Raw genomic sequence first — 13,394 nt, 5'->3', positions numbered from 1 at the left:
AGTAGTAGACTTCTACCACTTTCAGATTTAGTAGAGAAATTGGAGTGGAGATGAAACATATATTCTTCAAACGCTTAAATGACTGAATGGTAAAAAAACAGCTTCTCCCTATCTATTACTGTTGTTACACTATAATGATCAACGTTAAAACCGGAAGTGGATTATTTTCACTACTTCCGATCTGAATACCACCTCCATCAACCAACTTGATTCCTAACCCCCGACTCTCTACAACCTGTATAAAATAGTAGTTATCCTTCAAACAGTTTTTGAGATTTTTAGTCTTAGGGATACACACATATTATACATATGGACAGACAGATAAATACAAAAAAATTACCAAACTCCTTTAAAATTAAAAATATATCAAATACTATAGAGCAAATAAACGTTTCATATCAGTATTTCCATTAAATTTGTTTAATTCAAATCCTTAGTCTATAATTTGCACAGCTCAAGTGATTTTTTTTTTAAAAAAAAGTTTTAATATGAAATGGGAAAAACTAGTAGGTAATGTAATATACAAACCCTTAAAAATCTACCACGTGAATTCTCTTTTAAATCCAAATAGTATCGTCTGTTATCTTTGATCATCATTTCCGACTTCAACTTTCCATCCTCTGGTACATTTTCTGGATTAGGTGGGCCTGCAAAACCAAGTCAAGCATAGTATTTTACAATCTTTATTAAACAAGTAAAACGATAAAAATACATAGTTTTACATACATTAGAATTTAGTCTAATTAAAAGAAAATGAGATACTGATTTTTCAACTTATATAAGGGTTGCGTCACGCAAGAGTTTAAAGTTTCCAAACTGAATGTAGATTTTGCACATTATTGTCCAATCATGTCAATATATTTTATTTATTTCTTCAATAGACCATAATTTTATCCTTACATGAATATTACAAAATTGTACTCAAAAATATTTATTTTGGGAAACAGTAAAAACAGGTGAGGAACTGAAAAACTTGATACGCAGAAATTTAGCCTTAACGATACCTCACATTATTCGTACATTTTCCAGCAAAAAAACATTTGGACTATTATCCTCTTCGCATTATGGGTGTTTGTGCGGATGAAACATGTCTGTGACCAGAGCTGCTGCTACTACTAGCAAATATTTTTATCCATGTAACTACTGTATAACACTGCAGCTTTTCGAGTTACACCTTGTTAACTTAACTTAGTCCTCAAAATAACTACATACGATTTTGGTAATTTTTCGTAAGTTTTAATCGATTAAACGATGGCAACTTGGAAGTTGTACCACAATATTTCCTTCATCAAACCTTTTCATTGATACAGAATTCTTCCCGCTTTGCTATTTTACAAGTTGGATCCTTTGATGATGCCTTTCACACAATTCTGATATATGGACTTCAAGATAAGGAATAGGAGTACCTCCATAAAAATAAATAAATAAAATTGAGAGATTGATGCTATTGCACAAAATTTATGGTCGCCATATAGCGTCGAAGTTGGCTTTTATGGATAAAACTGCTCTTCACGGTCTCCCCTATACGCTTCTGCAGTATTAATAAAACTATTTGGGACATCTTTCTATATATATAGTACCCGGCTCGAAGATAATGATTATTAAATAACGGTTTAATCGTTTTTACATGATGAGACAAACATCAATTTCTGTGTTTTATTTATTTAACCTTATGTTTCAAACGTTCTGACTGTGTTCATTATCAGAGTTCTACTAATCTGGAAAATTGTTGTACAATTATTTTAATATAATTTTAATGGTTACGTTTCTGTAATTTTTCATTACTAAATGAAACAATCAAAGATTGTTGTAATTTACGGTTTCATTCAAATCTGTAATATAACAGTTTTCTTTATTATTATTATTATTATTATTATTATTATTATTATTATTATTATTACACGTAATTGTAACAAAACATTCCAAATATCACTTAATTTCGAATGTGCTATTAGCATATTCGAAAATTACATAATATCACATTAAGCTCTCTGCTCAATATGCTATTATGTAATTTTATTTCCAATGCTTCTCTTTAACAACCTTTTATATTTAAATATAAATGAAGGATAAAAAGTATATTTGAAATTCCCCCTTCTTATGATGTATTTGCAATGAAATTATAAAAAACAAAATCGATCCAAGTGCTAACTATGATTAAAGCAGTGCAGTCATATTCTGATGAAAAATGTAAACACACTTTTCCCCTTACGATACGCATTTCAATGAAAGTGTAATGAGAAAAACCCAGTCAAGTGCTAACTATGTTCACAAACTCATTTTAAGCGGTCCGTCCAACTATTTATTTCCTTATTCATTATTATTATTATTATTTTACCATTTTATAAACACAAAATGAGATATTAAAGTATTATAGATATTGTCCCTCTTGTCTCCCCCCAACACAGAAGGAGAATTTTCGAAAACGACGAAACATATGCTAACTTATTTGTAGGAGAACTTTATATACCGACTTTCATCTTCCTAGCTTTGGAGGCTTATGAGTTTTTTTTTAAAATTTATTTTATTTATTTTTTAAAACATTTTGAACACCCTCTCTCTTTCGGATACACACATTAATGAAAGTTCAGTTATAAAAAGTTGGCTCGAGACAATTGCAAACTATGTTCATAAACACACTTGAAACGGAAAACAGTATAGATTTGTATAATGGACATATGTACATACATACATACATTCACCTTTCTATTGTATGTCAGATTACATACGAGAATTCTTTAATTTAGTAAGTAAATTTAACTAGATTCCATTTAATCTGTATCAAGAAGCCACTTCTACTCCATTCTCGCTAGCTTTTATCGTTTTGTTCGAAGATCAACATGAAACGGAAGTGGTAGTGAATTTCTATCATTTCTGGTTTAGTAGAGAGAAAAGGGTGGAGGTAAAACCCTACGCTCGGCTGCTGAATCGTTTCTACAGAACCGCTTCTCGATATCTATTCCCGTTTTCCTTATATGGCGACCAATGTTAAAGCCGGAAATGGTTGATTTCCACCGCTTCATGTATGAATAGAAAGGGTGAATAGTGGAGAAAGAATCTACTGTTGATACGCACAATCGCACAAAAAATCTCACTATGATACCTGCCGACAGATAGATAGACGGACGAACATAGATGGTCTATAAGATTTTTCCATACTTATGTTGAAGGTCTAAAATTGATCACTATTACATAATGACTTAATTTTTTTTCATAGAATACTACATTACAAAGTTAAATTATTGTCTTTCGACTATATAATAATAATTATTATTATTATTATTATTATTAATAATAATAATAATAATAATAATAATAATAAAATACAATCGACACCGTGCGGCATAAAAAGTGAGATTTGTATCTTGTTCATTATAGATCTCGAAATATTCTACAGCATTAATTAATAAAACTAACAAAGCACCAAATATATATTGATAATACTGTACTTGTGTAATTGTTTTGGCAATATAAGACAAGTATTAGTAATATATATTTAGTGCTTTAGTTAGTTTTGATTTATTAATACTACAAAAAAGAGACTATTTTCCATTCTCAATCTCGCACCACTTCTATACTATTTGTTAGCTAAGTAAAGTATATATACCTTCTAGCCTTACACACACCGAAACACTGTCAAGTATTCCAAACGTTGCATTGGACGTGTCACCGCTATTACTGGCTTCAAGTAAGTGGATTGAGAGTTGAGAGGCCTCTGCAGGGCAATGCAACCCTGCAAGCTCTAGCTGTTCGTAAGCTTGAGCTGGGTCCGTGTTTAAGGCAATCAGAAACGGCTAATAAACAATATATATTTCTTTATGTGACATAAATTATTTTCTTGTATTTTACCAAGATAAGTTGAATCGGGTTTTGTTAAAATAGACATCAGTCCAATAAAACTTCTCGAAATTTACAAGTAAACGCCCCTTTAACAAAAATCATAATACTCTGATTGCTAATACAGTTATTAAAAATTGCCTATCTATGCTAAGACAGCCATTTTTATAATCTGTTTCAGTAGCCCAACGAAAGTAGCTTTGAAAATGTTAAAACAGTGAATGTGATATAAAATTGGACCGATGCCCTTTTATATTTCGATTGGTTCTAAAAACACAGGACAAAGCACATATATATGCATTATATCATGAACACACTGAGAAATGCTAATTCAATTCTTCCTCCTTTGTTCTGATTAAAGTGCACATTGCTTTGGACAGAATAATACAAAAAATACATTTAAATGTGTCCACGAGAAACAAGTAAATAAATACATTATAGGTTAAAACATGGCTGACAGAAGGGTGGGGCATTGTCCTCGTCTGGATTGTCGAAAGAGGTTCAGTTCTTTGAAATACACGTCAAAACAGATTACACTCATCACTCCCACAGTATACTATTTAATATATTAAATATACTACTGTACTGTAGTATATTTACCGCAGTGAACACTTCGTGGATGATTTGATTTTCTCAGCACGCAAGTCTTTTTTTGGTGTTTTTCCAAAATTTGTACAGAAGACTCACTTACGTTGTTTTTATTTTAAAGACACTTCTGAAAACTACAAAGTTTGTTACAAAAATGTAAAGTAAAGGGAAAGTTATGCCCATTGTTCGTCTTATTGGATCTTAGTTCCATGTGAACAGTTCCCGCCGCTTGTCTATAACTTGTTAATAAAGTTATGCAATATGCGTATACAATTGTTGTTTTACATAAAATATTATGCGTGCATGAATGTGATTATGTCTAGTCACGAATGCGATTGCGTGCCGCTCTTTTGCCTCTTTTGGAAAAAGTTCTGCGGGCATCCCTAGGTTAAAATATAACACTTTTCGTATAAAACACTGGCCTCTAATATAACTTCAGACATGATCAACATTGTACCAATTTCAGTTATAGCAGGTACATTAACTCTTTCAATGTGCCAACAGATTTTTTTTCATTCTTTTGCATTCTTTAATTTAATAAGAATCACGTTAAAAAGTTAATTGTTGTATGTACGCGAAGACGATAAACCATCAAATATGATAAGAGAAATTACTTCTACCGCCCTTTTTTTTTTTTTTTTTTTTTCGAAATTTCGCGAACTTTTCCGTCGACCTCGTGCATTCAAGTCTAGTCCAATTTCCGCGTAGAGTACAATTTAAAAAAAAGCAGTCTCACATACTTCACCATTCTTAATTATATTAAGCATAATTACAAGAATCTCTGGACACATTCTTGGCCCTGAATCTTCAACGCAATTCTCACAAGTACATTCCACCTTACAGCTAGGTCAAGCTATCAAATATATCGTGTGTATATGTTGTTTTCATATAAAATTTAATACATTGTTAAGACTTTTTTACTTTTTAAAAAAATCTCAAGAAAGAGTCTGTACCACAGATGATATATTAGGTGAATCTTACATCAACTTGATTGCTGGATTGGAAATTCATTTACACTTACGTTTACAAAAAATTTATTGAAACCTACTACATAAAAATATTTCTAATATTCTAGTGATATAACTTACCCAAAGAAGCATAAAAATCACTAAACGTGGAAAGATGGTCTCTAAATTCAGCAGCTGTAGATAGGGCTAGGAATATTTGACTTCTTCTCCCATCAGCACCAATCTGTAGAAGATTCAGAACATGTATTAAACACAAAATCTACACCTTACCGACAATTTCATATACTAAAGATATATCAATACAACTGAAAAAGAAATGCACGTGACCAAAGTTCATTTCCGTTTTTATCACAGAGATATAATTAAAACTACCGAAAAATTATTACTTCATTGCTTTATAGATGTGTAACGGTTTTTGCTAATTTAAACCACGATTAATGTGTTTTCGTATATTATCTTCAGATCCTGTCACCAATAGGTTTTGCATCCATGTCCAATATTTCCTTTACAGTTCTTCAGAAGTTATTTCTAAAATCAAAATATATTATTTCAAGCTGTTTCTGCTTGTTATACAGAACATTACAATTCTACAACACATTTTACTAATCGGTGTTATTTAGATTTTAATTCTTTTAGGTATCATTTCAATCATTAGTAGCCAGTTCTTCTACTACAAGATCAAACATCGAACAATCGAGAAAGAAGTAAAAGAACCATTAAGTTAATGACGTTCCGATGATTGGTCGTTTCTTATTTCAGTATAATCTTTCCCAGCAGATTTTAAGTACCTTCAAGGGCCATTTCCTACTACTATCAAACGCGGAAATCATGACAGAGAAAGATATTTTATGATTGAATCCTCAGAACAATCCACGTCCGTATCCACAACTCAACAAATCTGATCCTGAACATTAAGCTTTTTATGTTTTCGTTGCCAGAAATTTCAGTAACATATTAGTATACATCAGTGGCGTATTTACGATTTTCTTTCGGGGGGGGGGGGGCTTTGCTAACTTTCGGGGAGGGCTTTGCCTGAAAATGTGAAAATTCTGCAAGATATTTCATACACTTTACTATAGTAGGTAAGATTTCGGGGGGGGCTTAAGCCCGGAAGCCCCCCCCCCTAAATACGCCACTGGTATACATACATACATAAGCAAAGTCCGATCACCTTAGCAATACACACTGTATGATCTCTGTGGTTAGATACAAAATATAGCACAATTAATGCAAGTTTGTATAAAGAACACCTCATAATGACATACGCTCACTGACGTTTAACGTCCCTTGTCAGTAGAAGCTACAAGTAAAACCTATTGCTAAAAGTACGATTCTTTTTTTTTTTTTTTCCTTTTTTTTTTTTTTTTTTTTTTAAAGGCAATTACCTCCAACGGAAGTTTAGCCCAGGGCTTCATATGTGTACAATCTATGATTTGATCTAATGTGGTCAATATTTCTGAACCAATTAAATTCTATGTGTACCACTTTATTTTGCTAATGAGCAGTTAATCTGTGCTACCAGCTTTTAATATAAAGTGGATTCACACGCACAAATAAATGGTAGATTTAGATAGTTGATTGCACGTTGTAACATATTACGGTCCCAGTTTGTTAATTTAGTATCCACCAAACTTACCACAAGAATTGTTTTAATAAATTAAACCATTTTTATTTCTTTTAAACTTTGTATTTCCTTAAAACCCTTTAAGGTTTTAGTACCTATTTTTAGGTACCTGTACTAATGTATTATCTTCATTATTCGATTTAAAAGTACCAATAAAACTTTTTATTTCGTTTTTTTCCCTCAAGCATAGAGGCATTGTAGAACGCGTTACGTATGGTTTCACGCCTTTCTGCGTCGAAATATAGGGGGTGATGACGTCATAACTTAAATTTTTTTTTTCGTTAGCCTATTTTTATTATTTTGGGCGGCTTTACTTTTGCACGTAGAAGATTTACATATTGCACAAACATTCACTCTACCGAGTAGTATTTATCAGATTTTTCCACATCTCTGCGTTAACACATGGAGGTCTAGAGGAGCTAAAAGGTACAGAAAAGGGATATTTTAACCAAAAAATAACTTTTCTCGTGACTTCCCCGCCTCAGATATACGATGGAGACATGTGAATGATACCGTTTGAAAGGATGTTCTATTCTGAAGAGAATGAAGTACGAACCACGATCCTAGGGTAAATAGGATGTCTCAGGAAATTTTTACCTGAGATCCTGAAAAAAATTGGTTAGGCCTTTTTTTTATTATTTAAGGGCGGGCTTACTTTTGCACACCTAGAAGATAAATTTTGCACAAACTTTCAGTCCACCGAGTAGTATTTATCAGATTTTTTCACATCTCTGCGATGACACAGGGGGGTTCAGAGGGACAAAAATGTAAAAGAAGATTTTAACCGAAAAATCCTTTTTCGCGATTTTTACGCCTTAGATATATGATGGAGATATGTGAATGGTACCGTTTTAAAGGTCGTTCTGAAGAGAATGAGGTACAAAAACATGACCCTAAGATAAATAGGAATGTCCCAGGAGTTTTTTTTAAGCCTTTTGCGGTAATCTGGGGATTGTGGTGATCATTTGTAAATATTTTCGCCGCCCTCACTATTCAAGATAGAAGCTTGAAATTTTGTACACACATTTAGTATACTTCTTAGTATTTTTCAGTTGATTTTCAGATCTCTGCGTTAACACAGGAAATCCAAAGGAGCACAGAATTTGAAAAAAAAAAAAAAATGCAGAGAAAACTCCGATTTCTCTCGAAATTTCTCACTTCAGGAACGTGATAAGGAAATGTTAATGGTACCGTTTGAAAGGATGTTCTAGTGAAAAAACTGTACTGAGCAACTGTGCTTTAAAGTGGTTACCTCGTTTCCAGTGGTGGATCTAGCCTGGGGCCTAGGCTCCCCCAGTTTTCAGAGTTTTAAAAATAATTTAAGATATTATTTACATATTTTTGGAAGTTTATAATAAACTCATGATATGCCTATCATAGTTTGGGTTCTGGCAGACACCCCCAGTTTTTACCTTCTAGATCCGCTACTGCTCGTTTTAGCAAACTGTAATTAGCTGTACTGTTTCTGAATACTAAGGTTTAGCTGTTCAGTTGTTACGCAGCAATAATAACTTGAAAGCTTCAAGTTTCTCTGGAACTCTTCGTGTGTATCATAAAACATCTCTGCCTTTCCGATGAAGTAGGTGCTGTCGACATTTATTAGTATATAAGATACAGGATTCTTATTAAATTGGATAGTAAAACCAACTGTAAATGTGAAAAGAGGCTCGCTGCTCCGCCGCAATATTTGTTCGTGATCTACAAACATCTACTCTGCCGCTTTTCCAAACATCGAACCCACATCTATCAATGTAGCTAGCCTTCTGTTACGTTTACTTCGCTCCTTAGGATGTCTGCGCCACACAAACATTCATCGTAAGTTTCGAATATTCATCAAGTTCACAGCCACAGTATCAACAACAACAATGGAAAAGGTGCCCTAACGCTTATATTTCAAGAAACCATCCCGCCATTCGTCTGATAAAACACAAAAATACACACACACACACAAACTTAGAATGGCTGGCCACTGGGTTGTAACTCGGGATCTCCCGATTACGAACTTGGCACGAAATGCTTAAGTGACTATGGGGTCAGTCCATGTCAATTCATCCAGGTCATGAAACCCATAGTCTCAGAATGGCATGAGGATTTTTTTATTTACTCTACTTGTCATCCTTATTGATCACACCAAATTTTAATTTGATATATACTTTTTTAGTTAAATTTTTTTTTAGTTTGGTAAAATATACGTTTTTGTTGTTGCCGAGGGTTAAAGAGATTACGACATTGATATACTAAAAAGATCATAACTTTGTTAATTCTCATCATATCACAATGATTTTTTCACTAAAATGATCACAATAAGATACAGAATAAGGTAAAAGTACATTCAGTTACTTGTACTTGAATTGTTGTAGTAAATATTAGCTCAAACCTGGATATTACGATTTTTTTAAAGAAAAAACATAAAATTTTAAAATACTGTAAAAACTTAAAGGCACTACATAAACCAAAGTATTTTATATGCATTTATAAGCCTAAAGACATGAGCTAATGTGTTCTGAAAGAAAAACTGTGGGTTTTTAACTGCAAATATTTTAAAACCATTTATCTTTAGAGTACGGCCAGGTATTTCAAGAAAATCGTAGACCTTCACGTTGGCAGCCCTGGCGTTGTCCCTAATTGTCACGGGGACATGAACCATATCTCGTTACAAAGCTTATGGAACACAAATTCCAACAAGGTAACTTGTGTGCGCTCTTGTTTCCAACCCACAGAAGAAGAAGAAGAAAAATTGCTTTTTTCAAAAAAAAATATTTTGTCGGACTCTGGCAACACTGTTCATTGTCATACGCAGGGAAAAAAAAATATCGCATACATACCAGGCATTGGGTGGAATCATATAAAAAATAAAGGGCCTAGGTGCAATAGCTTGCGAGATAAAAATTCGATACCTCGTGTATACTATGGTCACCCTGTATATATTTTACGAAGGAACTGTTATCTACCCTCAGGTTGGTAACCCTGGCGACTTCTCTAATTGTCACAGAGACGCGAATGATACCTCGTTGCAAAGCTTACGGAATACTGGTTCCAATTAGGTAACTTTTGTGCCCCCCTAACCCCCGGTTCCCAACCCACAAAAGAAGAAGAAAATAGCTATTCACTATGAGTTTAATGAATTATACATATTCATCACATACAACAGATTGAATATAATCAGTGAACGAAAAAAGAATTTACCAAATCATCTTAAAGTCCTGAAGTGATTCATTTACTATTTACACCATTGAGGTCCTGAAGTGGAATTAGAGAAAAAGTTTAAATAAAACACTAGCAACATTTTATTTCTGGGCTTGCATTTGTTTCAACATCTTGTTGCACTGAAGATTGATTGAACCAATTTCCTTTTCGGAAAAATAATACATTCTTCCGGATGCTTTTGTGACTGGGGGGGGGGGGTTACACATGAAATTATGTTACTCATAGGAATCCAGCAAACATCATCTTTTGGGGGCCAGTGAAAAGATGGAGCAGGCCCATGGGGATGCATAAATTTAACTTTGTCACCTTCATCTTCATGTTTTGACAAAACTAATCCAAAATACCACCGATCATCATAAAGGCATGCAATGTAATTGTGCACACCCACAACAGGCATTTTCACCGAATAATTTTCTCCAGAAAAGTTGAATATTGTGCAAAAGTTGTCATCTAAAATTACTCGTTTTGTTCCAGTGGAGTCTTCAGATTTGAGCTCAAAGTGATGAAGACTACGTGTTCCAGGTACTGTCCTGGCTTGAGTGAAACGCCCTTCTAAGTTTTTTCGTGCCTCTATCAAGGTTTCTTTTCTAATCATTGTGAACTTTATATTTTCTATATTTTCCTTGCAAAAAAAAAATAAATAAATAAAAAAAATAAATAAAATAAAATAAAATAAAATAAAATAAAAATCGGAATTATCAATAGCATTACCAGGACTACGTTGGAGACTTGCTTTTGTCACGATGCGCTTGACAGTGCCACCTATACCGTCACAAGGAGACTTCCCATGGCTGATGGCAAAAAAAAAAAAAAAAAAAAAAAAAAAAAAAATGTAGCTTTTAATCCAAAGTCTTTTTCATGAACTCATGTGGTTCGGATTCCACGTTAATCAGTAGGTCCACGTCTCATATAGCCTCGCTGTTGAAAGGGACGCTAAACTAAAATCAACTCAACTCAACTCTTTTTCATGAACCTGAGGGCTGTAGGATTCGCACTCCTCAAGATACCGAACGAAATTGCTACCTAAACTGATATAAGATTCCAACGAACTCTTTTGATTTGTGAAATACTTTGTGAAACAATCTTACTTTCTAAATACATTAAATATATTTTTAATATATTAAAAACTAAGACAGTTATCGCTTATGGTAAAAATAATAAAATTATATTTTGGTTATTTGATTTTAAAGTTTACTGTAAAAGCTTATGGGCAGTTGTATTAGTTCTAGAACATTGATAAATTTACTGCGGCTTAAATAATTTAACATCTTCAGCTCGATTAAAATGTCATAATTTCATTACGCCTTACATGTAAATCATTCAATGAGTTTTTCAATAAGTAAAATGTGCACTAGTTTAACCCTTAGAAGATGCCTGGCTCATCCCTTTCTCTTAGTACCAGTACTTCAAACCTCTGTTGCTCGGCTCCTAATGAACCTAGACTGTGCCTCCTCATGCCGAATCCGTAGGAGAAAGTGATTTTTCTTTTATGACAAAGAACAGTGTTGCCAAAGTCCCACAAAAGTCAAAGATAAATTTCATCTTCTTTTGTGGGTTAGGAACCGGGGGGGGGGGGGGCACAAAAGTTACCTCATTAGAACCAGTGTTCCGTAAGCTTTGCAACGAGGTATCATTCGCGTCTCTGTGACAATTAGGGAAGTCGCCAGGGTTGCCAACCTGAGGGTAGACCACAGTTCCTTCGTAAAATATATACAGGGTGACCATAGTATATACGAGGTATCGAATTTTTATCTCGCAAGCTATTGCACCTAGGCCCTGTATTTTTTATATGATTCCACCCAATGTCTGGTGTGTATGCGATATTTTTTTCCCTGCGTATGACAATGAACAGTGTTGCCAGAGTCCGACAAAATATTTTTTTTGAAAAAAGCAATTCTTCTTCTTCTTCTTCTTCTGTGGGTTGGAAACAAGGGCGCACACAAGTTACCCCTTGTATATAATATAAGATATATAAGTATATAAGATATCAAATTAAAATTTGGTGTGATCAATAAGGATGGCAAGTAGAGTAAACAGAAAAATTTTCATGTCATTCTGAGACTATGGGTTTCATTTGATATTTTAGCTGGATGATTTGAAATGGACTGACCCTATGCTCAATTATTTTTTCGTCTTAATTATCAATCATTTGCAAAAGAAAGACCAAATTTTCCGTTTTGGAGTTACGGGAAGTCTTTCCGAGTGCTTTGGATGTTTGTATTGTTTCAGATAGCTATACCGAAAAGCAACTTCTCCTATTATTATTATTTTAATCATGGTCTAAAATAACATTAAACATGGAAGAGGGTAGAAGCAATGGTATCATACACAGAAAATAATGTTAGCTTAAAGAATTCTGAAGTTTTGAATTGTATTCGTAATAGATTTGAAGTTTCTACAAGTCGCAAATCCTGATGAAGATGAATACAATAATGATACAGTGAAGCCTCTGAATAATGAACTTTGATGGGGCATAATTATTAGTCTGTAGCTGAGAGGTGTCCGTTACAGCGAGACTACACAAATTTACAATATTCACTGTCAGAGCCGTAGATAGAGATTTCGGCGCCCGGGATGAAGTAGGATTCGGCGCCCCCTACACTCAGCTTACCAAGCTTTACCTTTTTACATATAAGAGAAGAATCTTTTGTTGTTATGCTACGCTGAATTTTTATCTAGCGCTGAACATCTAACTTTTTGAACAGACAATTGCAACCAAAGCGATAATTATGTATTCTTTTACAAATAAGAGGTGTTTTCAAGAGGCTTATTTTGAACTTTTTGTTAAACTTGACAAAACTATCTTTTGTTGGTATCAGATTCACTTGGAGAACAGTTATGGAAATTTGCAGTATATACAACGTTTCATACTACTGATAAGAGATGAAATTTTAATACATTAGAAACTATATGCTTTTAAAATGTTCGAAATGGATGACAGCATTTCCAATAATAATTGTAACTTTCTGTAATTTTATTCTAGACCACACAAATAACATTTTAATTTCGATTCTTTTACGATAAAAATATTTTGGGAAATGTAACGGAAATTCAAAAGGAGCCTTCTTTGCGAATTTCTCACACCCTTCACTCTCACCGTCGTGATTAATCCGATTGAGTAGAAAAGCGTGATTATCTAAGCAAACTCATCACAATCGAAACGCCGAGCA

The 13,394-nt window shown here is 33.6% G+C and overlaps 1 protein-coding gene across 6 annotated transcripts in view; it reads right to left on the bottom strand.

Moving 5' to 3' along the window:
• Positions 1-13,394, bottom strand: part of Pur-alpha (Purine-rich binding protein-alpha) — a 361,449-nt gene that overhangs the window by 24,800 nt on the left and 323,255 nt on the right. For all 6 annotated transcript variants that reach the window (XM_081765996.1, XM_081765993.1, XM_081765995.1 and 3 more), the window contains 2 exons: positions 5,514-5,616; positions 529-647 (listed from right to left, as the gene is read on the bottom strand). In XM_081765996.1, the coding sequence (XP_081622122.1) occupies positions 529-647; positions 5,514-5,616 (222 nt within the window). The remainder of the gene's footprint in view (positions 1-528; positions 648-5,513; positions 5,617-13,394) is intronic.

Source organism: Thermobia domestica, chromosome 7 (genome assembly GCF_964235325.1).
Source record: "Thermobia domestica chromosome 7, izTheDome1.hap1.1, whole genome shotgun sequence".
NCBI classification, from domain to species: Eukaryota; Metazoa; Arthropoda; class Insecta; order Zygentoma; family Lepismatidae; genus Thermobia; species Thermobia domestica.
The sequence above is the reverse complement of the archived record's forward strand: the minus strand, read 5'-3'. Positions and strand labels throughout refer to the sequence as shown.